Genomic DNA, 27,865 nt, shown 5'->3' with positions numbered 1-27,865 from the left:
AACATTCAAAAACAAAACAAAACAAAAAAACACATGAACAATAACATAAAACAACTGGCCCTGGGGAAAGGGAAGAATCTGGTTTACAGAGTGCCCACATTATTAGATTCAAATGTCCAGTATTCCACAAAAAAAATCACAAGATATACAAAGAAACGGGAGAGTTTGGAACACTGAAAAGAAAAAAATAAATAAACGAAAACTGTTCCCCCAAAAGACCGGATGGCAGATTTACTAGACAAAGACTTCAAAATAACTATTTTTACATGCTCAAAAAACTAAGGAAGAACTGGAGAAAGTCAAGAAAATCATGCTTGATCAAAATGGAGATGTCAATGGGGTGACAGAAACCCTAAAAAGAAATAAAAAATAAATTCTGGAACATAAAAATAAAATAACTGGGATATGAAAAATTCACTAGAGGAATTGAATGCAGATTTGAGCAGCAGGAGAAATTAGTGGACATGGAGACAGAAGAATGGGAATTATTGAGTCTGAGGAAAAGAAAGAAAAAAGAGTGAAGAAAAGTGAGCAGAACATATGGGACCCGTGGGACACCATCAAGTGGACCAACATACATATTGTGGGAGTCCCAGAAGGAGAAGAGAGACAGACAGAGGCAGAGAGAACATCTGAATAAGTGATGGCCGACAACTTCCCAAATTTAATGAAAGACATGAATATATTGGGGGCGCCTGGGTGGCTCAGTCAGTTAAACCTCCGACTCTTGATTTTGGCTCAGGTCATGATCTCATGGTTCATGGGATCGAGCCCTATGTTGGGCTCTGGGCTGACAGCATGAAGCCCTTGGGATTCTCTTTCTTATTGCCCCTCCCCTGTTCTAGCACACATATTCTCTCTCTCTCTCTCTCTCTCTCTCTCTCTCTCTTTCTCAAAATAAATAAATAAAATTAAAGAAAAAGAGACATAAATATAAACATCCAAGAAGCTCAAAAACTTCCAGGTAAAGTGAACTCAAAGAGTAACTAAGACACATAACACTCAAACTTTCAAAAGACAAAGACAAAGAGAGAATCTTCAAAAGAAGGACGACAGAAGTGAGTCATCATACAAGGGATCCTTAATAAGACTATCAGCAGATTTCTTATCAGAAGCTTTGGTGGCCAGAAGACAGTGGGACAATATACTCAAAAAGTGCTAGAAGAAAAAAAACTGTCAACTAAGAATCCTCTATCCAGCAAAGCTGTCTTTCAAAAGTGAAGGGGGATGTTGGGAAGAGTACTGGGTATTGTATAGAAACCAATTTCACAATAAATTTCATATTAAAAAAAAATAAAGGTTAAATGTGTATTTCTGAAAAAAAAAAGTGAAGGAGAAACTAAGACTTGATAGATACGCAAAAGCTGAAGGAGTTAGTGACCACTAGACATTCCCTGCAAGAAATAAATTCTCAAGGGAGTCCTGCAAGATGAAATGAAGGAATACTAGAAAGTATCTTTGAGCCATAAGGAGAGATAAATATCACACTAAAGGTAAATACATGGGAAATTATTACAGCTTGTATTATTGTAACAATGGCTAATAATTGCAATTTTTATTTTCTTTATAACTTAAGAGACTAGTACATTTAAAAGAAAAAAAAGAAACAATCAGTGTAAAACATAGTATTACTGTAACTTTGTTTTTAACACCAAATCTTGTTTTCTACATAACTGAAAGGACTAATTTATAAGAACTATTAGTTTATGTTATGGCATACATGATGTATAAAGATGTACTTTTGTGTAATAAACAACCAAATGGGGTGGGGATGGAGTTATAAAGGATAAAAGTTTTTGTATGTTATGAAGTTAAACTGGTATAAATTCAAATTAGAATGTTTTAACTTTAGGATGTTAAATGTAATCTCCATGGTAACCACAGAAAAACAGCCATAGGATATAGACAAAAGGAAATGAGAAAGGAATAAGAACAGTTTACCAGAAAAAGTCAAATAAACAAAGAAGACAGTAATGCAAGAGATGAGGGCCAAAACAAGCTGTAAGGCATACTGAAAACAAATAGCACAATGACAGAAGTAATTCCTCTCCTTATCAGCAATTACTTCAAACTTAAGTGGATTAAAACTCTCCAATCAAAAGACAGAGATTGGTAGAATAGATAAAAACACATGATCCCACCATATGCTATGTATAAGAGACTCCCCTTGAGATCCAAAGATGAAAACAGGTTGAAAGTAAATGGACTAAATAAGATATTTCAGCAAATAGTAACCAAAAGAGAGTATGGTTGGCTATACTAATATCACACCAAGTAGACTTTAAATTAAAAAAGGTTACCAGAGACAAAGGATATTATATGTTACTAATTAATAAGGGTTCATGCAACAAGAAGATGTCACAATTGTAAACATTTATGCCACCTGATGCAGACCGTCAAAACATCTGAAGCAAAAACTGACAGAATTGGACAAAACAATACACATTTCTACATAATAGGCATTTCTACAACAGTAGTTGGAAGCCTCACTACCCAATTCACAATAATGGATAGAACAAGCAGACAATGTAAGTAAAGAAAGAAATAGAGGACTTTAAGAACACAACATTTCTGTACATCCTCCTTCAAACCTGAGAGTTGGCATTTTAAATAGGATATACTTTGTCAAGAATAAAGTCACCATGATTACTACATTTTTGGTGCTTACAATAAACTTATTATTAGGTATAGTATTAGACAATTTTGCTTCACTTCAATATAAATTTCCTTGAATTAATTATGCATCTTTTCAGTCTCCATAAAAAGCCCAAGAGTTGTTTGGCTATAAATGTGAGTTGTCACATACAAAATAATGAAATAAACTTTATGGGAACGCTTGCGAAACAAAACAAAAATGGACTTAGTGACATTCAACTGATTTTCTCTAAGGAGCAACTTACCCCTCATCACAATAAAAGTGAGCTTCGTGATCAAACGAAAAGGTTTTATTTGGGGCAACAACTTCACCATGTTGAAGTGATAGCCTATCGCATTCTTTTTCTGAAATAAGATTGAAAAAAAACTTTAATGCCAATTTCAGAACAGATTTAAATCAAGGTCAAAATTCTGCACGACTCTCTGCAACTAACACAATATTATTTTCTATACCTAGCTGTTATGCAAACTTAAAAATTCACACTCAACCAAGTAAACAATTATTGCCAAGAAAAAGATCCCCTGGAGATTTATCAAATTCTGGAAAAAACATTGCTATCTGAAACTAGTTTTTCACATGAGAAAAATTGCGGTAGTGGAAAATGGACCCTAATATTTGTAAAAATCTCTAGAGAAAACAATATATATACATACACGTTGTTTTGTTTACTTACTCATACAAGCTTCTTGGAGAGGGAACCACGAGTGATTCTGCTCACAATAAGCCATGACGGGAAACACAGTAATGCGTCCTGGAAGACACTCATAATATATTTTCTCTCCAACCTCATAATATTTTTTAGGTTTACCCTTGAGCTTCATAGTTTCGAATTTTGGTGGTTCACCACAGGCATCTAGTGATAAGACAACGAGAATATGAAAATGAAGTATTTATCTCTTTCACCAGCCAAGGCTCTGGTCTGGCAGCAGGTAGGTAATAGAATAAAAAAGGGAAAGATCTTTGCAAGATTTTAATGATTCTTCCATGCTTTTGCCCACTTAGTGGGAGTATGTAAGATGTGTGCCTTGTTTGCGTTAAATAACCGCCTATTAGCTTTTGATTTGATGGGGAACAAGCTGAATTTACATTCAACAATAAAACTGAAAAGACAAAATTAATGTTCATGTTCTTAAAATATATACAGATAGGCAACCTTCCCCACTTTTATCTAAATTCATTTCAAAACTCACTCTTCCTTGGGGCGCCTGGGTGGCTCAGTCGGTTAAGCGGCCGACTTCGGCTCAGGTCATGATCTCACGGTTTGTGAGTTCGAGCCCCGCGTCGGGCTCTGTGCTGACAGCTCAGAGCCTGGAGCTTGTTTCAGATTCTGTGCCTTCCTCTCTTTCTCTCTGACCCTCCCCCGTTCATGCTCTGTCTCTCTCCTGTCTCAAAAATAAATAAACGTTAAAAAAAAATAAAAAAAATAAAACCTCGCTCCTCCTCCAAGAAGCCTTCTACAGCATATAGCACTCTTCTCTGATTACTCTCCCATGATCTGAAACAAACTAATGATAACCTGTGACTTCAGGTTCAGTCTCTCTCAGAAGGAGAGTTCCTAGAGGTCAGGCAACTTACGTCTTCTTTTTCTAGTATACTCTGTACCCAGTGGATGCTTAAGAAATGCTATAGTAACAAGTGATTATTAAATAAGCATTATGTATTTCATAGCTCAAAATAAATATGCATTGAAGTCTTTCAAAATATAAGGCTTCATTTCATGTTAGTGAACTGAGCTTTTCATAAGTGAAAAGATGTCACTTAAATATCAAAATTTACTACTCTGAATAGCCCTACATGGAAAAAAAAAATGTTGCGTTTTAGGGCATTATGTCAAATAAAAGTTCATCTTCCTCTACCGATCAGTGGATCACACATTCCTTCAGAAACTCCCTGAGGTAGCTGTCTGGGCTGTTTATCCAATATCCACTTACAGAAAAGCTACGATGTTGCTATGCTTTTAGAATTTTGAGGGGAGTGGGGGGGAGATTTTTCCCCCCTAGAATAGTGTCATTTCTACTTCAGCAACTCCTCTTCCTTTTTAATTAACCATGAGCTTGAAAACCAAACAGATCTGTCAGAACAATTATGTAAAAAAACATGATGGAGACACATCCAGTAAAGTCCTAAAGGGCTAAAAGAACATGGAGGCCTCTCCTGTAAGGGTGAGGACCTAAGGACAAAGGAGATAGATCTACTTTGATCCCTGAGGAAACTTTTCTTTCATACTCCCTGGATCTCCGTCTTACTTCAGATTAAGAGACTGGTCAAGAGAACTCTATTCAAGTGAAATATTACTCTCCTTTTACACCATATTCCTAAATTCTAAAATTGTATCTATAAACACCGTCCAACATTTCCTTTACATCATGTCCTCAAATCCACCTACTGGCAATATGTTTTGTTTTGTTTTTAACATTTCCACTCTGCTGACCAAGATAAGTGAATGTTCCTCAATCAACTGTCCAAATTAGAACAAAAGCAAAAAGCAAACAAAAAAATCATAGTAATTAGAAGCATTGTTTAAAAAGAGGACTAATATAGAGTTGTATTAATGACATTACGTGCACTGAATACCCTGAGTCATTTTACAATAGGAAAAAAAAAAAAAGGTAAAAATGCTACATAATTCCATTATAGATACAAATATATAATATCATTAGAAATCCTGGAACCACCAAGAAAAAGATTGAGTAACAGCATACCCCTGATTAAATTATACAAGTATTCCTGTTTTATGCATTCAATTTCAGTAACTATCTTGAAAGCAGATAAAGAAGATAGAATTCCAAATATGACTTTTATAGACAGTGATCTGTATGGAAAAAGAAATAATCAATTGGGTTGTTTAACTTATTCAACTAAGTTGAAGTGTTTCTTCCTTCTAACATGCACTATAAAAGACATGCTTTCAACAACATGCAGAGTTTATAATTTAGTTTGGCAACCAGTTGATTGATTACATGCTTTATACCTCTTATAATCAGACTTCTTCTATTGCTCAGAATTTTTTTCCTATGGGGATTTTGAAACTAAATATTTCCAGCTCCAGAAAAAGAGTATCTTGGCTTAGTTTGTTCTAGATAGTTTACATGTAATTACTATTACCCGGCAATGGTATACTTTAATAATAGATGCCATTATATAATACCATAAGCAGTATACAGAAAATTCCCCAATGTTCCAAAGGAGTTTCAAGAAAGTGAAATAGTGCTCTACTATGGATCAAGACAACTGTTCACGTCTACACTTGCAAAAATCATGCAAGCACTCCCTAACCTTGCAACAATTAAAATAACTCCCAGACAGCGGCACCCACCCACAGCTCCACCCAAAACGCTACCTTCAGAAAATCATGGTCTCTGACCAAAACTGTAATCTCAGTGAAACCTGACCTACCCGCTACATCTCGTGCGTCTACACAACCTAGTTTTCTTTGCTTCCTTAAAACACAGACTCTGGCATCTACCCCTGTCAATTGTAATCTCACTTTCCACTCATTTCTGAGTCTATAAAAATCACTTAAATTATTCAAAGTCATTAGGTGGCTCTCTTCTTGGTAAATTCATCTTAACAGTTTCTTCCTCAGTGATGTCAGTTACCCTGTGTATAACACCTGTAGCCATTGATGACTCTTAGCTGTCTCCTGCCCAAAAAGCTCTCTCCTTGGTTTCCAGGACAGCAAACCACCCTGGTTTTCAGCTTGTACTCTGGCTACCTTTCCTTCTCCGCCTCATTAGATAATGTGATGTTCCCGACGGGTTCCTGTAGGAGCTCTTGTTACTTCATTCTGTAGATCCTTCTGGGGGTGAGTGTGCATACTCTCATGACTTCATTAGCACTGAGAAGACCTGCCTCCCGTATCCTGGTCTGCCAGGGAGATCCTCGATCTCTAGCCAGGGAGCCTACTGCATATATTCAGTTGCTTCCCTGAAACTGTACCCCATCAGCTTAATGAGGTTGAAACTAGCACAAAGCTTAAACCTTTTTTTTTTTTTCTTCCAGAGAACTGTTTCTCCCTGATCAGCTACTGTTTCTTTTCAGACCCTACTAAAAAAACTCAGAAGATTTTTCTGCAGCAGCCTGGTTTCAAGGTCAATGGATGAACAAGCAAGGCCATACATTCCTTACCCGAGATAAGGAGTCCAAGACCCAATCCAGGTTATACTGGCTCTCAGAGCAGACCCATAGCCCCTTCTCCTTGTCCTAAGATAACTGCATGAGGCCGGGGTGCTAAATTTTGCCTCCTTCTGATGCTAAGTATCCACCCCAAAGGGAACGTGGGATATATGCTTGCGGTCACTGAATGCACATGCTCTACCTCTCCTCATGATTAGTTGTAAGTTTCCCACTGTTTTATCAATATGTATATAATCCCAACCCTATGATTATAAAAAAAAAAAACTTGTTCTTGCCTCCCTCAGAGAGGGAGCTTTGGGGCTTGTTCTCCCATCCCCTCCTTGGGTTGCCTCTCAAATAAACTTTCCTCGCTGCATATCCAATAGCTTTGTGCTGGGCTTTGCTGCATATCAGGCAGATGAACTTGTCTTTGGTTCAATCCCCACACGCTCCACTTGGAAAGTGTCAAGCTATCTCAAATAATATTATGAAGGCAGAGTGTGGCCTCTCGACTCTTCAGCCTCACGTATGCCCAGCAAACAAGATAGAGGGTTTTCACAACTGAAATTCCTGTTCCATCTCTCTAATTCTGCCTTTCCTTTGAGCTCAAATCACCACCCTGTCTTATCTACATTGCCACTAGCATTTCTGAATGCCACCAGCACTCCAGACCTCCCATGCATCATTTAACTTTTCAACCAGAGATTCCAAGTCCCTCCCGCCCACTCATCCCTCAGCTTCCGCTGAGATGCCACTTGTTACGGCTCTTGACATCTCTCATCGAAAAACTGGGTTAGGTATCCTCATGATGTCCCATTTACCTCTTCCAGAGAACACTTCAAAGTGTTAGTCTTTATTGTTCATACTCCCTATGAGACGGTCACCTTCTGAGGACCATGTGTGATTCATCACTGCACTTCCAATGCCAAGTGCCAGAGCTGAATGAACACTGTCATCAGTTCCATACGCTCTCAGATCAAAACTCAAATTCTTTTCTGCTCAGCTAACTTCTTCCGGAGATAGCGGCAAATTATACGTTTTTTTTTTTCTCTGCTGTTTTATGCCTGTCTTCAAACTATTTCCTTCGGTTTAACGACAACTATTTCCCCTGGTCAGAGTATTTAATTTCTTTCATGTCAATCTGTCTATGCTTTCTTGTTTTATTATGAACGCTTTCTCCCTTACTGCTATTATTAGAAACAGTATTTTGACATTACAGAAGGTGAACTCCAAACACTGGGGATTTTGTTTTCTCCCAAAGTACAGTAATGAAGGATTCTGTATCCTGTTTTCTCAAACAACAGTGGTGACACTAATAATTTTAGAAATTGCAAACATTCAACACTACTTGTGCAACCATTATTTTAAGAGCATTTTGACTAACAATCTTCATACGCATCCAATGAGTTGGGTTCTATCCACCCTCTCCCCACCCCACCCCATAAGATGAGCAAACTGAGGCAAGGGGATTAAGTAAATTACCCCCAAAAATATTCCAGCAGCGAGGCACCATGGTTCCACTGCCAACACTTCTTCCCACCACATTCGTCTAAAACCCTCCCGCACTTACACCAACACTCTACAATGTGGTCCTCAAGAAATGATCTTCTACTGAGTCTAGAGAAATTAGAGTAACTCTGGTTTAGATTTGCCATGTGCCAAGTCAAACAAAAGGGCTCAAGGTGCCCTAAAAGGACAGATGCTAACGTCATGTCTGAATTTTAATGATGGTGATTGTTCATTCTTGACTATCCTGTTGCTTTCACAGTGATCTGCTCTGTGATCCAGTCCTCTGCCTTTCTCTCGCCTCTGTGTCCTCCTGCTGCCACACCGGGCAGCTCCACAGTCCATGGATGCCCTAAGCCATGTCACATCGCTAAGCCTCTGATCACAGCGTTCCCTCTGCTCTGAACACCCTTCCTACCTGCTCACCCGCAAGCCCTGTTCAACTCTCGTCTCCTTACACTGAATCCACTCAACTGTTCCTCCAGCAAGCGTTTTCCACTTCCCCGGGGAGGCAGGGCCCCTTCCCCTTCCCTTGCACCATCCTTTGCATGGACCTCTCAAGTCACTATCACATGTTTTTGTGTTTAACAGTTCCCATGTGGGGCGCCTGGGTGGCGCAGTCGGTTAAGCGTCCGACTTCAGCCAGGTCACGATCTCGCGGTCCGTGAGTTCGAGCCGCGCGTCAGGCTCTGGGCTGATGGCTCAGAGCCTGGAGCCTGCTTCCGATTCTGTGTCTCCCTCTCTCTCTGCCCCTCCCCCGTTCATGCTCTGTCTCTCTCTGTCCCAAAAATAAATAAACTTTAAAAAAAAAATTAAAAAAAAAAAAACAACAAAAAAAAAACAGTTCCCATGGCTGGCTCCATTCATCCATGCAGCCACAACACCAAGCACAGCATGTCCCTCAGAGTAGCGAGGCAAAACAACATGGCACTCAAAGGACCACTGGTGTCAAACAGAACACCATGGGGAAGAATACTCTGTCAGGCATCTGACATTGAAACATTGAAACTAACCATCTTTAAGCTTGAAGCACTGGAGAAAGATCTGGCCATGTCATTTCTTCTGTTGCCTATCTCCCAGTATTCTGTAACCTAGCAACTGACCAGAAGGACTGTCCTCTGGGTATTACAATAGGTAGGGTAAAGAAACCAAGAAACTAGCATGTAAGCACTTATAGATCTTGGCTTCTTTAATTAGAGAGAAAGAAAAGACCTAACGATATAACTCACAACAGGAGATAGTGGGTTTTGTACAAAACCAGCAGACCCTTTGGGGAAGAATGAGACTGGTCCTGAAACTGGACAAATGTTCCCTTCTGTCATCTCATGCAGCTGGCAACTAACTCCCTCTGAGATGGTGGGCTTCCGGGCACAACACTGTCTGCCTACACACCTTCTCCTGAGAGGATGAGAGGCATCAAAACTGAACCGTGTACGCCCTTCCCACTGTTTCCCTGCCCAACATAATGAAGGCTCATTTGTACTTTCCCTAATTTCATACCTGTCCTGATTTTACCTTTAAAAAAAATTTTTTTTTAATCTTTATTTTTGAGAGACAGAGTGCAAATAGGGGAGGGGCAGAGAGTCAGGGAGACACAGAATCTGAAGCAGGCTCCAGGCTCTGAGCCATCAGCACAGAGCCCGACACAGGACTCAAACTCACGAATCGTAAGATCATGACCTGAGCTGAAGTCGGACACTCAACCGACTGGGCCACCCAGGCACCCCATGATTTTACCTTTGAACCTTACACTTGGCCTTGATTTCCCTTTTCTTCGTTTTTAAGTCTTATTCCCTTCCATGTTGCACTCTGTTCATTTCATTTGTCTCTTTCCTCTATTCCAAATGACATTCAGAGTCTCCTTCCCCTTTTAGCTATAAGGCTAATCTAACCTTGATCCTTTTTAAAAACTTCTCCACTCCACTCCTCTCCCTCTCCACTCCACTCCCCCCACACAGAAATGAACTGTTTGATGATCAGTATCAAGCAAGACTATTGTGAGTACTGCAGACTCTACATAAACAGTGGAAGGCAGAGCCCCTCTGACAGGCGCCCCTGCCTTAGCTTAGGCACCACGGATAGGCCATCCTAAGCACGATGCTTTAAAGAACCTTCCTCCGGTACTGTAAGCCTCACCTGAATCCTTTATTTCATTTTCTGGTACTTAATGTGTATACAAGAGTGTTGATGCTGACGCAGAAAATGGGCATCTGGAACCACAAGTGTGACAAGACAGAGGAGCTCTCTGCATTCTACTGGGGAGAGCAGAAGACACAGTTTTGCAAGGGTGACTCCCAGTCGGGGGATTTGAGGTGGAGTGTGTGGGTCCACCTGAGACGGGGTGGTCAGAGAGGGGCCTTCCGAGGGGGCAACATCTCAGCTGAGTGTGAAGGACAAGAAGGAGCCTTAGGCACAAGGGGCCGGGGGTGGATGCTCCAAGTCTAAGGGAATACCAAGTGCAGAAGCCCCACAGTGGCAGAGCATGGCCTGTTTAAAGAGAAAACTGTTCCTGCCTCCAGTTAAATGCTGTCAGGGACTCAAGCTCCTTTCCTCCAGAGCACTTCTGCGCTACAACATATTTATTAGTAGTATGCTTGGTGTCTGCCACTCCCAATAGATTTTAGCAACAATTTCTTGACGGCCACTGTGTGCATGGCACTGGGGGCCTCACAGTGAGTAATGCAGTCTCTGCTTATCGGTGTGACTGCAACCAGATCAATAGTGAGACAAGGATCCGAAAGTAAGGAAAGTAAAGGTCCGGGGCCTTGGGCCTTTGGACCCGCTCCCCCTTGCAGCCAGGGGGCACACCCTCTCCAGGCTCTTACCAGAGTTTAGAGAGAGCAGGAGCACTGGGGCTACCAAAAGAATCCCGACCACGCGCCAAGAAAGGCGCCTCTCGGGGAGGCGGGGACGGCAAGGGCGCCGCGCGCAGGACGCCATCATCCTCCTGGATATCTGTGGGAACCCGAGAGTCCGCAGAGCAGGGACCCTTCCGAGTCCGGTACCAGACGCAACAATTCCCCCAGGACCCAGGTGTCATTCGCCCAGGCGCAGGGCGTGGCCTGGGCGGTGCTTGGGCGGAAGTGCCAGGACTTCCAGTCAGTGTGGGCGGGGCCGGCAGGGGGCTGGAGGCGGGGCCTGCGAGCGGGGCCCGTTAGACTGGGGTCTCCCCACCCGGTGGGCAGCCGCCTGCGTCCACTATCGCGGGCGCCCTGCGGCGACCCCGTCTGGGCACCTGCGCGAGGCCCCCGGCGGCTTGCAGGACTCGGCCGGCTCCCCGCCGCATCTGGAAGGGTCGAAAAGAAACGAGAGCTGGGGAATCATCCTTTCCGCTCCTTTCCGGAGCAGAAAAGCGCCTCGCCCTGAAAATACAAACCCAGAGCCCAGGCAGTGGGTCGTCGTGGGGCCAGCACCCCTCGGGGCTCCGGTCGTGTCCTGAGGCACTCGGGACTGTCCGGACCCCCTGGGCCCTTGTTTCAAGAGTTGGCAGTGATCCAACTGCCCTAAATGATCCCTAAATGTTTAGGGACATTTAGGCAGTGTCCCTAAATATTTAGGGACAATACTTGTGATTTCCGGGGCTCAGCACCTGCTCTTGGATCTTCTCAAGGCCTGCTAGATTTCAGAATCTCAAAGGTTTGGCCACTGCACTCCCAACCCCTAAGGAAAGGATGGGAGATGAATTATTAAAGGACACCGGGCCATTAGCATATCGGGCCTCACCTCTCTGGGGCCCTTGCCCTTGAGCAGCTGAATGTTTTATTGAAGAGGAAAAAACATGCACGAAAAAGGTAAGGACAAGGGAGTATTAATTGCCAATCTCCTGGAGATACTCAAAGCCGTTATTGTTGGGATGCGAGGAATTGATACGAGAGAGCTTTTCTGGGGAAACAATCTCTCGGTGGAAAGTCAAGCGGAAAATGAAGAATGAGCCAGATCTATTTGTAGCGTTGTGATTAAACCTGTATGACTAGTAAGAGGAAAAGTAACATGACCTTTATTAAAAGAGCACACAAAAGGAGGTGACATTTTCTTCCTATTAGCTGGCAAAGAAGGATAAATGTCAACCAGCGTGAGTAAATGTATCGAGGGGCCAACACCCTCAAACTTTTGGCTTTCAGGTTGTCCATACGTTAAGTTTTCAAATGGACATGACTTTTAAACCACTAGTTGTTCCATTTAGGGTTCATGCCAAAGAAATCGTCAGAGCTGTGACCAAAGATGTATAATTTAGGGGGGAAAAATAAATCCTAAGTGTCTAGCAAAAGTAGAAGGCAGTTTTGATAGGTGGCTTTACGGTATGAATGTCTATGCAGCGAGCAGTGTAAAAAAAAATCCATGTTAAAAATATGATACCTATGTAAGTGGAAAAAGCAGATTCCAGATCAGTATGTGCCTTTTGGTATTCCTTTATTAAAACGAAAGTAGTATATTCATACATGTAAATAGAGATTAGTTGGACATATACCAAAATTAACTAATACTTGAGAGGATTATGGATATTTCATTTTCTTTGTGCTTTTCAGTTTTCTGTTACGCTCTTACATTACATTTGGAATCAGTAAAGAAAAAAAACCCAACTGCTACTGTTTTCACGAATGGTACTGATAAAACCTGCACCACAAGAGTCAAGGTAAGAGACGATGGGAAGGACATGTCAGCTCTCTACATAAACTTCGATGCATATTCTGGAATTACAGAAATCTCTATTTTTAAAATTCTGTACCCAAAATGCACTGAAGACATTCTGGGTTGGACAAACCGTGGAATTTCCTCTTCCCAGACCAAAACATTATTTTCAATTCTGGGGGCAGCCTGTAGGCCACAAAATTGTGGGTTGTTGTATAAAATCAACACCTTACCTACTATCTTGGAGTATAAAAACGAGACACACCATGATGACACTTAATTGAAGGAGGTATATATAATTAAGGAGACACTGGAAACTCAAATGAGGGAGAATTATCATTTCTGGAAATTATTACAATTGTTAAGAGTGATAGGACAGAAATGTTTTACAGCTCAATGTTGACATTATTTCTGCAAACAGATAATCTATTTCTTACTCTTTGCAACCATCTGTACACAATGATATATGTCAGTTGTATCTCAGTTAAGCTGAAAAAACTTCCACATTTATTTCTAGGCTTGGAAGTCACATTTTCTCATGAAAAAATTTAAAAGATGTGGAACGGTATATGGCTAGTGTTTGGTTTCTTAGTTTCATATACTAGATTAGATTCAAGACTTGGGGTTTTGCTGGAACTTTCAATCAGTCAAGTTTCTATACCTGGCGTTCATCAAACCACTCTTAATATAATTGAGTACTTTCACATTGATTATTTTTATTTGACGCAATGCATCACATAATTTATCTGAAAGGTCCCGAGCCCTGTTCCTTATTTTTCTGGACAAGCTCCATGAGACAGGGATAGAGTTCTCTTGCTGTAGCTCCAGTGCTGAGACAGTTCTGTGTCTGTAAGGTGTATAATAAAAACCTATATATACTGAATGAAATAAATGGGGGTTGCTGTCTCGTGCATCTAACATGTCTCTGCCAATTCTCCGCCACCATGGATTTACCAAATGCTGGGGAAGCTCTGAGAGATTTTGTTGTAAGAATTTTAAGATACTGGGAGCAAAGTGGGGTTTGCCTCTAAAAGGATGAGCTACAACTGTGTGCACACAAACCGTTCCTGGATCGGGCAGTGCAAGCTGTGTTACGAAGCAGAGCTGCTGTCTGTCCCTTAGCCTTGAGATCGTTTTAGTGACTTGGTTCAGAGGGAGAGTGTCGACAGTGAACTCCTTGAAGCCCTGACGGGAATGGCACTCAAGAGTCCAGGCTTTGAGTGAAGCAGGGGAGTAAACACGCATGGTTTCTGCAGCTCCCCCTGGAGATTCTGTCACACTGCTAAAGTGCAGGAGAGGAGAGCATGGAGAACATGCCTGTGCGTAGACCAGGTTTGGAGCTGCGAGCTACATCTCCTTTCAGACTGTGTGAAGGCCAGTGGGGAGGAGGTAGGTGTGTGAGGATGTCTTTAAACACAGGCCAACTTCTGGAAAATAAATCGTAATGTTGGATGATTCCTGGCCTCCTAAATTAGTCTGTTTCCATCGTGCTTATCAGAGGTCGGGGTAGCAGCAAGAATGGGCCTGTGAGTGCTCTCAGGAGAGGCTTTCCACTGCCATGGTGAATTACACACGAGGCATTTGTGAAAACCTGAAAGAGGATGGCTAGACAGGATGGTTCAACCATCTTGCTGATGTTGGCCCTGGGGGCTGTGCCACCGCCCTTTGTATCTGGTAAACACCTGCCATTCAGTTGACCTTCTTATTTAGCTCTTACCAGCAAGAGCATTCCTGTGGTAAGCCATTACCTGCCTGGGGATTCTAAAACAATCAAGTGCAGAAAGGAAGGCGTTTCTTAGAAGGAACACATTCATTTTGTTTCCTCTTGGCTTGTGAAGGTTTAAAATGTAAATAGATTACAAACCATAGTCCACAAGTAGATTTAGAAAGGAAAATCTCTTATCCCTTTCTTATAATGATGGAGACAGAACATTTTATTTAAATGTCATAGATTTAAACTAACGTACACCTTACACTTGCATGTACACAAAAGGCAAATGAGAAAAAAGAGAATATTAGCACTAGGAATAACTTTGGAGACCAGCTGGACCAGCCCCTACTTTTCAGAAGGAAAATGTAAGGCCAGAGGTTAACACAATTGCTCAAGAATACAAATAAAGTTTGTATTTAAAAATTTTTAATTTAAAAATTTTTAAACTTGAAATTCATTATTTTACCCATAGTTAGTATATAGAGTATTTCCCTTATATAAATGTTGTACAGGTGAAAAAAAGTCTCATGAATTTCTTGAAATTAAATGTCCCAGGCATCAGATAGTTGTTAATCACAATACTCACAGACCTACTTCATTCTGGGTGGAAAGAAAGGAATTTACATTTTTTTCATGTGATAGGGAATTTTGATTCTAAAACAGCCCAGTCCCCAACAACTATTTTCTAGCCCTCCTTTAAAATGTACTTCTTCAGGGGTGCCTGAGTGGCTTAGTCGGTTTAGCGGCTGACTTCAGCTCAGGTCATGATCTCTCGGTACGTGAGTTCAAGATACGGGTTGGGCTCTGTGCTGACAGCTCAGAGCCTGGAGCCTGTTTCAGATTCTGTGTCTCCCTCTTGCTGACCATCCCCTGTTCATGCTCTGTCTCTCCCTGTCTCAAAAATAAATCAAACGTTAAAAAAAATTTTAAAAAAATGTACTTCTTCAGAAGCTCGAGACGTAATAGATTTCCCTATGTTCCAGCTAAGCAAAGCCATTTAGGATCTTTTTATATATTCATAGGTCACTTCCCTTTCTTCTTTTGGTGACCTGGCTGTATATCTTTTGCCCTTTTGCAGGGAGGGGGAATGGAGAGGGATGGTTTTTGAATTTTTAATTCTCTAAATATGCCTGTTTCCCCTGTCCATGATCTAAGTTGTAATTTTTTCTTCTGGTTTGTCAGTTGACTTTGCTTATTCTGTTTTTCCCTACCTTCCATGATTTTAAAGAAAACTTCAAGTTGATGTTCAGCTCACTCTTTATATTTATCAAGGTCAATTTGGCAGAATACACTCTAAAAGCAACTTAAAACCCAAGATTACACAGTAGATAGCAGTAGTCATATGCGAATCTATTGTTAAATATTCAGGAAGGTTCTGATATTTTCTAGATTATTAGCATGACCCATAATATCACACCAAATAATTTTTGATCCGTAAGTATGTGGACTAGTTAAGGTCTCCAAGACCACTTATTTATATATTAATTTTTTAACTTATTTAAAAAAAAATTTTTTTTTTACCGTTTATTCATTTTTGAGAGACAGAGAGAGACAGAGCATGAGCAGGGAAGGGGCAGAGAGAGGGGGAGACACAGAATCTGAAGCAGGCTCCAGGCTCTGAGCTGTCAGCACAGAGCCCAATGCGGGGCTCGAACTCCCGAACTGTGAGATCATGACCTGAGCCGAAGTCGGACGCTCAACCGACTGAGCCACCCAGGAGCCCCAATTTTTTAACTTCTTAAAGTCATAGTTTCTTAGTTTATTTAGTGTATTCTGAATCCATACAAAAGTAAGCCAGTTGCTTTTATAATAAAATTATTCTTTTATTTAAAATAGTTATGTTTTTGTAAAGAATAGAGTAAAAGTGCTTTTGAAAATCAACTTAGGAATATCCAAAACTCATTGTTTCAGATATTTCTCTTGAAAACCTCTCTCCAGAATCATTTAATGTTTTTTTTTAATAAACAGAAAATATTCTTTTTTCTAAGGAAAGTAAAAACTGATATAGCTATATTTTACTCAGATCTAATAGGAGGAGATTTTGCTCTATAACAGAAAACCTAACTATTTAAGTAAGACTTGTGTATAAAGAAACATAGATGAAGAAAGGTTAGCAAAAAATCAAAGGTTAGCAGAAAAATAAAAATATTACCAGCGGTTATCACAGAGTAGTATAATTCTATGTGACTTGTTTTTCACATCGTCCCTCTGGATTTTCAAATTCTCATTAATGAGGGCATTCCATAGTATGGACATTTGAAAATAAGAAAGGAAAATACAAACTGGTAAACCAAGATCCTAGGCAACACCTTTGTCCTTTAAGTAAGTGAGGCTATTTATATAGCCCAAGGGCAGTCTTTCCCCCTAAATGGATGGTGTGTGCTTTGAGCACAAGGACAGAGGGTGAAGGAGTGACAGTAATCCAAACTAAGAGGAGGGAGCTTTTCCTAGATTCCGGGGGCACTTCGGCATCTTCAAGTGCACATGCTTGCATCTCTGTGAGGTCACTTCCACTTGGGATTTTATGCGTTTCACATCTTATTCTGTTGAAGTGAATCGCTTTCTTCCCGACCAACATTTTAATTCGAGGTGTTCTCCAGCTTTATATACTTTGTCAAGGAAGGACACTGAAATAACAGGATATTTTTATTCAGATGACAGCATGGCTGAAATGAATTACCCAGAACTTCCTGGTAATAATCATGAGGACAGTATTACACCAATTATGAGTTCAGAAGAAGTGTTTATTGCCTTCCTTAGCGGTTGCTGTGCAGGGCACAAGAAGGTATTGCATAAGCTGAGACACTTAATAGATAAGAGAGAGATTAATGAATAAGCTGACCTTTCCCCGTTGCTGCTTTTATCAAAGGAAAAATGTTTCTCAGCGTTGGGCAACTAAATAAAAAGAGCCTCATTCCAGAAACAGAGGTTCCTTATAACACACCAAATGTTTCTGAGTCTCTTCTGAGCCATGTTGTGGCAGGGGAAAGCAAACAGGAGCTGGTAGTTTGGAGGAGGGCCAGACTCAGAGAACAGGTCCTTGTCCCCCAACACCGTCAAGACTGAAAGAAATTATTGTATGGTCTATGATGTCCAAATGCTTTCTGCCCATGCTGAAGCCTCTCCTCTTCCTCGAGGCCGGGAAGACTGTCCTTCTGCCAGTGGACAGATCCCTGTTGAGGCCCTTCGGCTCACCGGACACCCCGTTATTACTGCCACCTGATCCCCCACCATTGTTCCCTTTCTACCTCGTGACACGTCCCAACGCTTGGTACCTGCGTCATCTTTGAACATTCTCATGTCCTTCAGCATGCAGCTGTGTCTTTGGAGTCTGCCTCTTTCCCTGTATCACCCTCTGCCCTTGCACTTGCCTTGGGTGCACGGGTCTTAAGCTTGGTACAGACACTAACTCACTCCTTGTCTGCCATATGTGGCCACAAATGATCAACCTCGCTCCTGTGGAACACTGTGGCCAAAATCTAATCTTGAAAAAGAGACTTGAGACAAATTCATTCGGGACTTCCTATATTATTATTAAAACGATGGTCAGCAGTCTACACAATTTGAGATGCACCTTGATGTAAAAAAAAGTTTCCAAAAAGTTGAGGATAAATGAAATTTTGATAAATTTATTCTCAACTGTTTAGTGTGCACTTCTCATCTTAGTAAGTCTGTACTTAGAATTTGGGGAAATTAACTTACTCATTAGTTAATTTAGCATGGGAAAGAAAACTCATAAGTACAATATTGGTAGATTACAAGTGACAAATGTTTGAAGAATGAATGAGCAAGCGCATGAATGCATTGGTGTTACTGGGCAAAAACAATAAATGAAATATTGGATACTGTGGGATATAAGCATATATACAGTTTTTAATGATAAAGGGATGGTGGTTATTTGGTAGAAACCACACTAGGAATAGTTATACAGTCAATATAATCTCAGTGTATAACCCTGTAAATGTGAAGAAGCTTAAGAGTACTAGCCACTGGATGAAGGCTGTTATAGGTCATTTTTATATACTTTATATTTTCTGTATTTTCTACCTTTTCAATAAGCACATATTACTATTAAAAGACACTATTTTAAAAATGGTATAGACACTAAGTTCTATGAGTGCCAAAGAAAGACATTACTTTGGACCACAGCACATTGGGAGAGCTTCTTGGGTGAGTGAATTCTGAGCGGAGTAATGCAGATAGGATTGGAAGGAAAATGGTAAAGCATTTAGGTGGGTAACCGGCCAGGATTGAGGAGATATCAAATGATATTTTAAGTATAATTCTGTATTATTTTTGAATGGACTTTCGTAAAGACAACCATTGCCCTCACAGTGGGCAGTTACTTTGTGTGTTTACAGTGGGTGACAATCCGGCTAGGGATGAATCAGTCTGGCCCAACTTTTCCATCATAGTAAAGGACAAGCAGTACATCACCCCAAGAGCCTCGGAGGCATAATGTAAAGTATTCCTGAAAGCATAGTATTATCTGTCTTATTTTATCTTAAAATCTGCATTATTTGACTTCTGTTCCTATACCTATGTATTTGTGTTAAGATATAAATAATGCTCTTTTCATTTCAAACTACTGGGATCACAGTAGAAAAAAAAAACACTCTCCTAGGAAATCATGCCATTCCTGTCTCATGACTTCTATATCCTACTGATATAGTAGTCAAGCTTCTCTAGGTATATGCTCTTTTGAGAAGAATCAGGCTGATGGTTATTATAGCTTCAAAAAGTTAATTACTAATACTGAGTTTTTAAAAAGCAATGCACATTTCATTTGCTTCCATAAACAGTCATGAAAAACAAACTGTTCAGCAAAAGCAAGGTGAGTACAAGCCAGAAAACAAACCTAGGGATTCGCAAATTTCTATTTAGGAGAAAGTTGACCATACCCGATATATTTGTTCAAACGATTTGAATTGCCTATGTCTTGATTATAAAATGCCTCTCTGACCCCTTGCCTTTTCCTGTGGCCACTTCTACTGTCCGATGTTGAATTTAAGATTTGGGACATGTGTGCAGATATAAAATGCCAAGTTTAGATAAGTGCATGTTGATATATGGGAAAGAGGACAGAAAGGAAATTGACGAAAACACATGATACTTTTTGCTTCTGCTTTCTACAGGAGTGGCCAATCCCCTTTATGGCATTTTCGTGCTGGTGTTTCAGACACCCAAGAATCTGAATAAAAATTTTAGGATACTTAGGCACAGCCAGAGGAAGCAAGCACTGGGTGAATTGCTCTGTATGATAAAGAAAAAATGGAATTTTGAATTTACGACAAGACCAAGAGTCAAAATGAGGTACCCTGAGAACACATTAAAGATTTTAACAAGGGGCGCCTGGGTGGCGCAGTTGGTTAAGCGTCCGACTTCAGCCAGGTCACGATCTCGCGGTCCGTGAGTTCGAGCCCCGCGTCAGGCTCTGGGCTGATGGCTCAGAGCCTGGAGCCTGTTTCCGATTCTGTGTCTCCCTCTCTCTCTGCCCCTCCCCCATTCATGCTCTGTCTCTCTCTGTCCCAAAAATAAATAAACGTTGAAAAAAAAAATTAAAAAAAAAAAAAAGATTTTAACAAAACTGACAAGTGTCTAATGTGAGAGTGGCCTAGGAAAAGACTGGAAAGCCAAGGCTTACAGGGGAACTAAACAGTGAGAAAATCCTGATCATATGATAGAGTTCAGGGTTTGGCATTTTTCTTCTGAAGGACCAGATAGTAAGTCTTGGTCTCTGTAGCTTCTACTCAATTCTGCTGTTAGAACATGAAAGCAGCCATAAATAGGCTAACAGTGGGGGAGGCTGGGTTCCAATACCTATATTTACAAAACAGTCCATTGATTTTTAGTCCATTGATTTCTAATATTCACTTCTACCTGTGTGCCACTTTGGTACACATAATTTGGTAATTTCCCTTTTCACCCCGGTCCTGTAGCAAACAGCTAAACAGTGACCACCCAACAGCTATGGTAGTAGGCTGGTACTTTGACTAGGTGGCATGCAGGGATGAAGTGTGGTGACAAGCCCCTGTTGGGGAGGACAGGAAACAGGAAGGAGAGAGCAGTCCTAGGAGACCTGGTGAGGCAGAGAATTCAGTGGGAGCCAGAAAGCGGGGGGGGGGGGGGGGGGGGGGGGGGGGGTATGTGCGAAGTCTCCACAGGATCCCCAGGTGATCCTGCACATTTAAGGGAAGGGGAAGCCAGGGGGACACCCAAGTGCCAAATGCTTGCGTTCCACAAGAAAACAAAAGCTTGCTTCTTCTTGAAGGTTTATAGCACCAGCACACAAAAATACAGGAATGCTTTGAGAAAACAGTGCCCGGAGCACAGCGCTGACAGCCATCACCCAACTCCCTGGGAACAAGAATCTAAGAAAACAACAACCAAGGCATTTCCAGTTCCTGAAGAACTTTCTATCTCCGGTGGTCCCAGTGATCCAGCCAGAGCAACATCTTAGGCACATGCTGTTCTCACTTTCACTCTGAGTTACTGACAACATTATGAACTCAATATGTACATTAGGTACCTGCTGTTTTCCTGATTTGTTTGCACAGTTTGAGGACTTACACCGCTGTCTTCTTGAGGGTGTAAATGGATACTCTCCTTACATTTTTCATCTGTAGTTTTGCTAATTGGCAGAGGGAGAAAAATAAGACAAATCATTTTATACATTTCAGTCTTGGAAGAAAGTAGTCAGTGGCTTTCATTTTGAAATTGAGGGCATAAGTTGCCTCAAGTTTCTGAAATCTTTGCACGATATGTAAAAAGGACACAACCAAATCTCACCTCTCCAGACTAAATAACTCAGAGTAGGAAATAAAACTAAAACCATCCTGTACGTTGCCAGGAGACTAGAATTGCTTATACACAAGTGTCCATGCCTTCAAAGGACATTTGCTTCCAAAGTCATTTTGACTGGTAAATACTGTTTACCACCAGGTGGTGACATTTAGGCTTCACAAGGGCAACAGCTTTGCACAACAATCTTACACAAGGCTTCCTTCTTCCGCTACAGGGAAGATAGAAGTTCTGTTTTGTGTACAGTTAACACCCAGAGTTTGGAAAGCAGCAGCAGTTGTCCGGAGGCATATGAGGACTAGGGTAAATCCAAGTATTTAAGCACTTTTAAATGTCGATAACAATCACATGTAAATAACAATAGCGCACACTTTCTGACATTCATCCTAACTGAGGCACCATGTTAAGTGAGGTAGGAGCTATTATTGTCCCCACATTACAGACAAGGAAAATAAAGTTTAGAGAAGATGAGTGCCTTGCTGAGGGTTTCATAGCTAGTAAGTGGGTGTGACACGGCTCCTAATGATTGCAAAGCCCATCATCTTACCTGGGATGCTACTCTGCCTCTTTGGCAGTTGTTTAAGCACTTCATTTTACATAAACGACATGGTAAATGGTACAATACCAGTACCCTTAGAGGTCAAATATGTGTTGGTATTAGGGACTTAAGGATCGAAACGCAAAGAGTTAACTCACTCCACCGCCTCCCAGTACTTCCTCATTGCTCAGTTAGTCTTTACCCTTTGGTGGAAATTACAAAGAGGGCATCCCTGAGACAAAGAGGAAGACTGAGTCAGAAGCCAAAGTGTTCCCAGAATGAGGAAGGACAAACTTGAGATCCACGCCTCAGGAAGAGTAGAGGGTTGTACTGACAGGTGTTGTGGGCGTCCACGGAGCAATGACTAAGTGGTTAGCCGAGGAATGGCATAAAAGTAGTCTTGGGTGAGTGGTACGTGGGGTATGAGAAAATACAACCTTAATATACGTTGAATGAATACCTATCCAGTTGATTGATGGTGGTTATGAGGTAACAGAAAATATATATTGTTTTCTTCCCTCAGTCCTTGGCACGGATATCTGAAACCCATGTATAATTTTAAGAGCACTAGGATGATCTCTTGTTTTAACATTTATTTTTTGACCCCATCTCTGACACATTCTCCTAAAATCCTTGTGAAGTCCTAAGTGGTAAGAGCCCTAGGAGAATCTTTTTTTCAAATGAGGTGACTCTGGCTGTGCTCCTGGATGGCTCCCGGATAGCTCATTGGTCACTAGAATGATGAAACTGTGAGCAGAAGGTTGGAATTTCAGCCCCATCCCCTACCCTCCAGAGAGGGGAGAGAGGCTGGAAATGGAATTAATAATTGATCATGCCTACATCAACAAACTTCCATAAAATCTCAGAGGTATGGGGTTCAGAGAGCTTCCTAGCATGTGAATGTATCCATGTTTGGGGAATGTGATGCACCCCAGCTCCGTAGGGACAGAAGCTCCTGTGCTTGGGACCCTTCCAGATCACACCCTATGTCTTTCCTCAGCTGGCTGTTCATTGTATTCTTTCTCATATCCCTTAATAAACGGATAAATCTAAATAAATGCTTCCCTGAGTTCTATGAGCCACTTGAGCAAATACATCAAACTCAAGGAGGGATTCCTGAGAGCTCAGATTTATAGCCCATCTGTCAGAAGCACAGATGACAACTTGTACTTGAGATCGACATGTGAAGTGGGGTGGGAATAGTCTTGCAGAACTGAGACCCGAAGCTGTGCGATCTGACATTATCTCCAGGTAGACAGTTTAAGAATTGACTTAAGTTAAATTGTAGGACACACAGCTGGTGTCACAGAATTGTTTGGTATGGGGGGGGGGGAACCCCGCACATTTAGTGACCAGAAGTCAAAAGTGAAGTGTTCTGTGTGAGCAGTTAAGGGGACCCACAGGAGGAAAGACAGATTTTTGTAATATTGTGGTTAATGTGAACATAGGAAAACACAGGGAGCCTTTGCACAGAGGGGCTTTAATAGTTTTGTCACACGAAGCATTAAGCCAACAAAGACCTTAAAGTGCTGTCTCACTATGGACAAGAAGGCTGTTTGTAGAGAAAAGGAAATAGATCAGCGGCAGAAATAAGAGGCAAGGATAAACGGGCTCTGAATGGACAAGTGTAACAGCATTACTCCTCAGTGATCAAGCTCATGACTTACCTTGTTAACATTTGTCGCAAGTATTTAGTAAATACACAGTGAAATGCCAACTGTGCAGATAACAGCATTTTTCACTAGTGAAGTATCAGGCCAGTGAGATTTTGTAATCACAAAATGAACAATTTCAATCTTTAAACATGCAGTCACTCAAAATGAGTAAGCAGACTTTTATTCAAACCTTACAAACAACCTTCACATTTAGCCTGAGATTAATCATGAGAAAGCTGAACCCGTGGTTACTTTTCATTGCCCAGTTAAGCATCTGAACACAAAGTATTTCCAGTGAACACGCATTTATCAAACATGATCATCCCAATGAACTTGACAATGAATAGTGACCCAAACCAAACTGTAATTTACTCTGGTCTACATGATCCTCAGAGCCTAAAAGTACCTATTTAGTAACGATTTTAAAAAGTCACAGAACTTGAAGTCTGCATGAATGGACTTCCCTAAGTTTTCAGCAAACCTAATAAAGGCTAATGAAGGGCTTCATAAGGACAGAGGCCCTGACAGAAATATTATAATTATCTTATAGTATAATAACTGAGAATAAAAAGGAAGAGACTGCATACTATTCTCTAGGAGAATAATGTACTCTTAATGTACCAGAGTCCCTAAAAAAAAAAAAAAAATCCAATAAAGCAGATGGGAAATATTGAAAGAAAAACGGAATTATTCCCGTTTTGTGCTGTATGCTGTACTGGATGATACAGAATCAGATTCAGAAATGAGCAGCTGAAATTTTTACCTGAGAGCCAAATGGGTTCAGGATTCTAAGATCATCAGGCTGAAGCCCTACCCCTGAACAACTTCCTGCTGGTACGATTTTAAGCAAGCCACTGAATGTCTCTGCAAACTCAGAGCCTTCTGCTTTGGGATAACACCGTTTTTGGGCTTCCCTACCTCACAGGGTTGCTTTGAGGAAGAAACAAGACAATAAATGGTAAAGTATTTTGTAAACAAATGTATTAGCTGTTGCAACTCTTCATGAATCTTAACTACTAATGCAAGGAAAAGTAAAAAAAAAAAAATCATTAAAATTATTTTTAAACTAGACTTGCTGTTGTTATCATTTTGCAACGTATACAAATACCAACTCATTATGTTGCACACCTGAGACCAATATAATGTTTTATGTCAATTATACCTCAATTAAAAAGAAATCACTTAGGGGCGCCTGCGTGGCTCAGTGCGTTAAGCCTCCGACTTCAGCTCAGGGCGTGATCTTAACAATTCGTGGGTCGGGGCGCCTGGGTGGCGCAGTCGGTTAAGCGTCCGACTTCAGCCAGGTCATGATCTCACGGTCCTTGAGTTCGAGCCCCGCGTCGGGCTCTGGGCTGATGGCTCAGAGCCTGGAGCCTGTTTCCAATTCTGTGTCTCCCTCTCTCTCTGCCCCTCCCCCGTTCATGCTCTGTTTCTCTGTCCCAAAAATAAAAATAAACGCTGAAAAAAAAAAAAAAACAATTCGTGGGTTCGAACCCCACGTCGGGCTCTGTGTTGACAGCTCAGAGCCTGGAGCCTGCTTTGGAGGCTCCATCTCCAAAGAGACATGCTCTGTCTCTCAAAAATATGTTTACAAAACAAAAACAAAAGAAATCACCTAAAAAATGATTTTGAGTAGCTACAGGCGGTCCCTGCTCATAAAATGTTCATTGTCTAGGGAGGGGACTGAGGAGACAAGAGCTAATTTAATAGAGCATGGGAAGGCCCGATGCAGGGCAGAGAGAGGAAACACATGACCCTCTGCTTCTTAAAAAGTTTACATTAGATTGGCATCCTCTATAAATTATCAACATTTCAGTTTCTGTAAAGCTTGTTTAAGAGACTCTTTGCTTAGAACGTTTACCGCAGAAAACTGTTCACTTAAAGTTATAAACTTTCTCATAGATCTAGAATTTGCTCATCAAGCTTATAACATTGATCTCATTGACTTTGACCCAATGATTTTGCTAGAAATAAATAGTACAAAAGCTGTATGCATTCTTTTCCCAGTCAAAATGTTTATTTAGATCTTAATCATTGCAAAGGTTTTGCAAAGTTAAAAAGTAAATGGTGTTTATAAAAGTTTGGTTTTTTTTTTTATACTCCAAAGCAAGTCTCACTTCTTCCATACTGGCAGCCTGTGATGGCAACCAGTGGATCATACTCTCTAACTTCTAGTGCCTTGATGAGGGCTGTGTATAGAGGTCTGAGTCTGGAATGTTTTGGCAAAACTGGGATACCAACTGTCTCACTCATCTTTGGAAAAATTCCTTCTGTCCATTTTCCCTTTCGCAAAATTTGAGTCCTTAAAATCCTAAGCTTTTAAAAAACATATTATAATATATATTTCTTTTAGTGTGAATACTTATCTATCCACAGTGTGCCTCAGGGCCTTCTTGACGATTATTACATCTGTTTATATAGTAGTGGTGGGTTGTTTTTTTTTTAATTTTTTTTTTTCAGGTTTTCTTTTTTATTCCTCTTGGCTTCCAAGAGGAGGCAAGGACACTTACAATCTTTTTCTAGGCGAGTTTGGTTGTACTTACCCTTGTTTGTGCTTCACAACTATCCAACCGACCACGATGATGGGTAAAAGAAAGAAGATCGTGCCAAAGAAAATGCCTAGGCAGTAAAACAGGGTCATTGGATGCATGGCAAATATAACGCATGGGTCTTAATGAATATCTAGTCCCGCTAGAGGCTGCCAGTGAGTTTTTTATAAACTATAAATTCTGCCTTTAAGAAACCCCTCACACAGGCTTAGCTTGAAGATTTTCCCTCTGCTCCTGGTTTGATCTGGTGCATTAGTCTTACTACCCCAGGGTCACAGACGAGGGGTGAGCAGAGCAGTGCGTAACCTTTAGTCCAAAGCAGCCTTTCATCAAGGAGCTGAGAACCGCCCGGGAGCTCCTGGCTGTGGCGCCCGTGGCCCCGCACTCGTGTCTTATGTCAGGCACAGGCTACCGACTCCACTGATCCCTGCAGGCAAAGTCTCACCAAACCACTCCTCTTGCACAGGCAGGTCACAGAAATAGCTAAGAAAATTGATCTTTGTGGCTTCTAATTTGCACAAGCGGGCACGACTACCATCCTGAAGAATCTTCCCGGCTTGTAAACCAAAGGGGACGTTGTGTTCTCCAGCCCCGTTAAAATAGGAAGGATGACGATTATTCATTTGTAATGATTCAAAGACGGTGTAGAACCTTCGATAGAGGACACTCACTCACTCTGTGCCTGTGAGGATACCAGTCTTGCCACACCATGGCCTGAATGTAGACTCTTTTCCTTCTGACTGAAATTGTAACGTTACAGATTTTGATCTCTCCTTATACATCTCACCCATTGTAAGTGAGTACTTACTGTGGAACGTGCTAGAGCTCCTCAGCAAACCCTTCACAGAACTTACCAGCTATGAGAGCATCATGTGTGCCTACAGGGAAGACAGAAGCCAGGACGACATCAGTCTGGTACACAGGGTGATCAAACAGGAGCTCTCAGCCAGTGAAAATTCATCTGATATTTTTCAGCACACAGTCTAATGTTTTTCTAATATAAAAAGCCATTGGTTTCCCTCACACAACCTCATTTTATCTTGTGCACTCAGCAAAGTATGTTTTTATTTCTTTTTAACATAACATTTTAGCATAAAAGTAACATAATTACAGCAGAGAGTTATAAAACAGTACAAAAGAAAAATACCACACCTGGTCCCACTACCCTGAAATTTTTTGTTCTTGGTAAAACAGTCCAAAAATTGTGGGGTACATTTCTCCAGCTTCCTAGGCAGACGATGCTTGCCTAATGGTACCTTTTTTCTACATTCAGATCTAAAAAGCTATTTCTGGAAGTTATGATTTCATAACTCTGGTTAAGTCTTCAGGGACTAGAGGGCCTTTAATTCGATCTTACTTTTTAGGACTAATTCTACTTCTATCTCTCTTTTACCTTGTTCTAAAAAGAATAATAGAGGAATGATAGAAGAGGGTACAAGTCCTTGCAGTCAATTTGGCTTGGTTAAAAATCAGTTTTATTACTAAATAGCCATATATTTGCCATGTTAGTTGATTTCTCGGTGTCTCATTTATCTTATCTGCATATGGGGGTTCACAGTACATCTAACTCATAACATCATTCATTCAGTAAATATTTATGGAGCACATATTATGAGCTATTTAATTCTGGGTACTGGGGACACAGAAGTGAAATAAAGAGCAAAAATCTCTGCCCTCATGGAGGTTTTATACATCTATATTCCT

General features: G+C 41.0%; 2 protein-coding genes and 1 long non-coding RNA gene across 8 annotated transcripts in view; 1 reads left to right on the top strand and 2 right to left on the bottom strand.

Moving 5' to 3' along the window:
- CD46 (CD46 molecule) overlaps window positions 1-11,328 on the bottom strand; it is a 32,612-nt gene extending 21,284 nt beyond the window's left edge. For 3 of the 4 annotated variants that reach the window (XR_006707071.1, XM_045456748.1, XM_045456750.1), the window contains exons 1-3: window positions 11,104-11,328; window positions 3,330-3,509; window positions 2,901-3,000 (exon numbers count right to left, since the gene is read on the bottom strand). Coding sequence is in view for 3 of the 4 variants with exons in the window: in XM_045456748.1 (XP_045312704.1) it covers window positions 2,901-3,000; window positions 3,330-3,509; window positions 11,104-11,221 (398 nt within the window). In the remaining variant the exon portion in view is untranslated. Of the gene's footprint in view, window positions 1-2,900; window positions 3,001-3,329; window positions 3,510-6,255; window positions 6,388-11,103 lie in introns of those variants that run through there. The other variant, XM_045456749.1, reaches the window with a different exon arrangement.
- The window catches only part of LOC123587013, a 43,882-nt gene extending 22,805 nt beyond the window's left edge, over window positions 1-21,077 (top strand). The window contains exons 1-4 of one of the 3 annotated variants that reach the window (XR_006707073.1): window positions 11,400-12,069; window positions 12,805-13,196; window positions 19,754-19,931; window positions 20,890-21,077. This is a non-coding gene — a long non-coding RNA (uncharacterized LOC123587013). Of the gene's footprint in view, window positions 1-3,458; window positions 3,586-11,399; window positions 12,070-12,804; window positions 14,363-19,753; window positions 19,932-20,889 lie in introns of those variants that run through there. The other 2 variants (XR_006707074.1, XR_006707072.1) reach the window with 2 other exon arrangements.
- Window positions 16,417-27,865, bottom strand: part of CR1L (complement C3b/C4b receptor 1 like) — a 67,435-nt gene continuing 55,986 nt past the window's right edge. Inside the window, exons 16-19 of the mRNA XM_045456736.1 lie at window positions 27,016-27,039; window positions 26,156-26,231; window positions 21,148-21,249; window positions 16,417-17,245 (exon numbers count right to left, since the gene is read on the bottom strand). Coding sequence (XP_045312692.1) covers window positions 17,233-17,245; window positions 21,148-21,249; window positions 26,156-26,231; window positions 27,016-27,039 — 215 coding nt within the window. The 3' untranslated portion in view covers window positions 16,417-17,232. The remainder of the gene's footprint in view (window positions 17,246-21,147; window positions 21,250-26,155; window positions 26,232-27,015; window positions 27,040-27,865) is intronic.

Source organism: Leopardus geoffroyi, chromosome C3 (genome assembly GCF_018350155.1).
Source record: "Leopardus geoffroyi isolate Oge1 chromosome C3, O.geoffroyi_Oge1_pat1.0, whole genome shotgun sequence".
Taxonomy (NCBI): domain Eukaryota; kingdom Metazoa; phylum Chordata; class Mammalia; order Carnivora; family Felidae; genus Leopardus; species Leopardus geoffroyi.
This window is presented reverse-complemented; position numbering and strand designations above follow the sequence as displayed.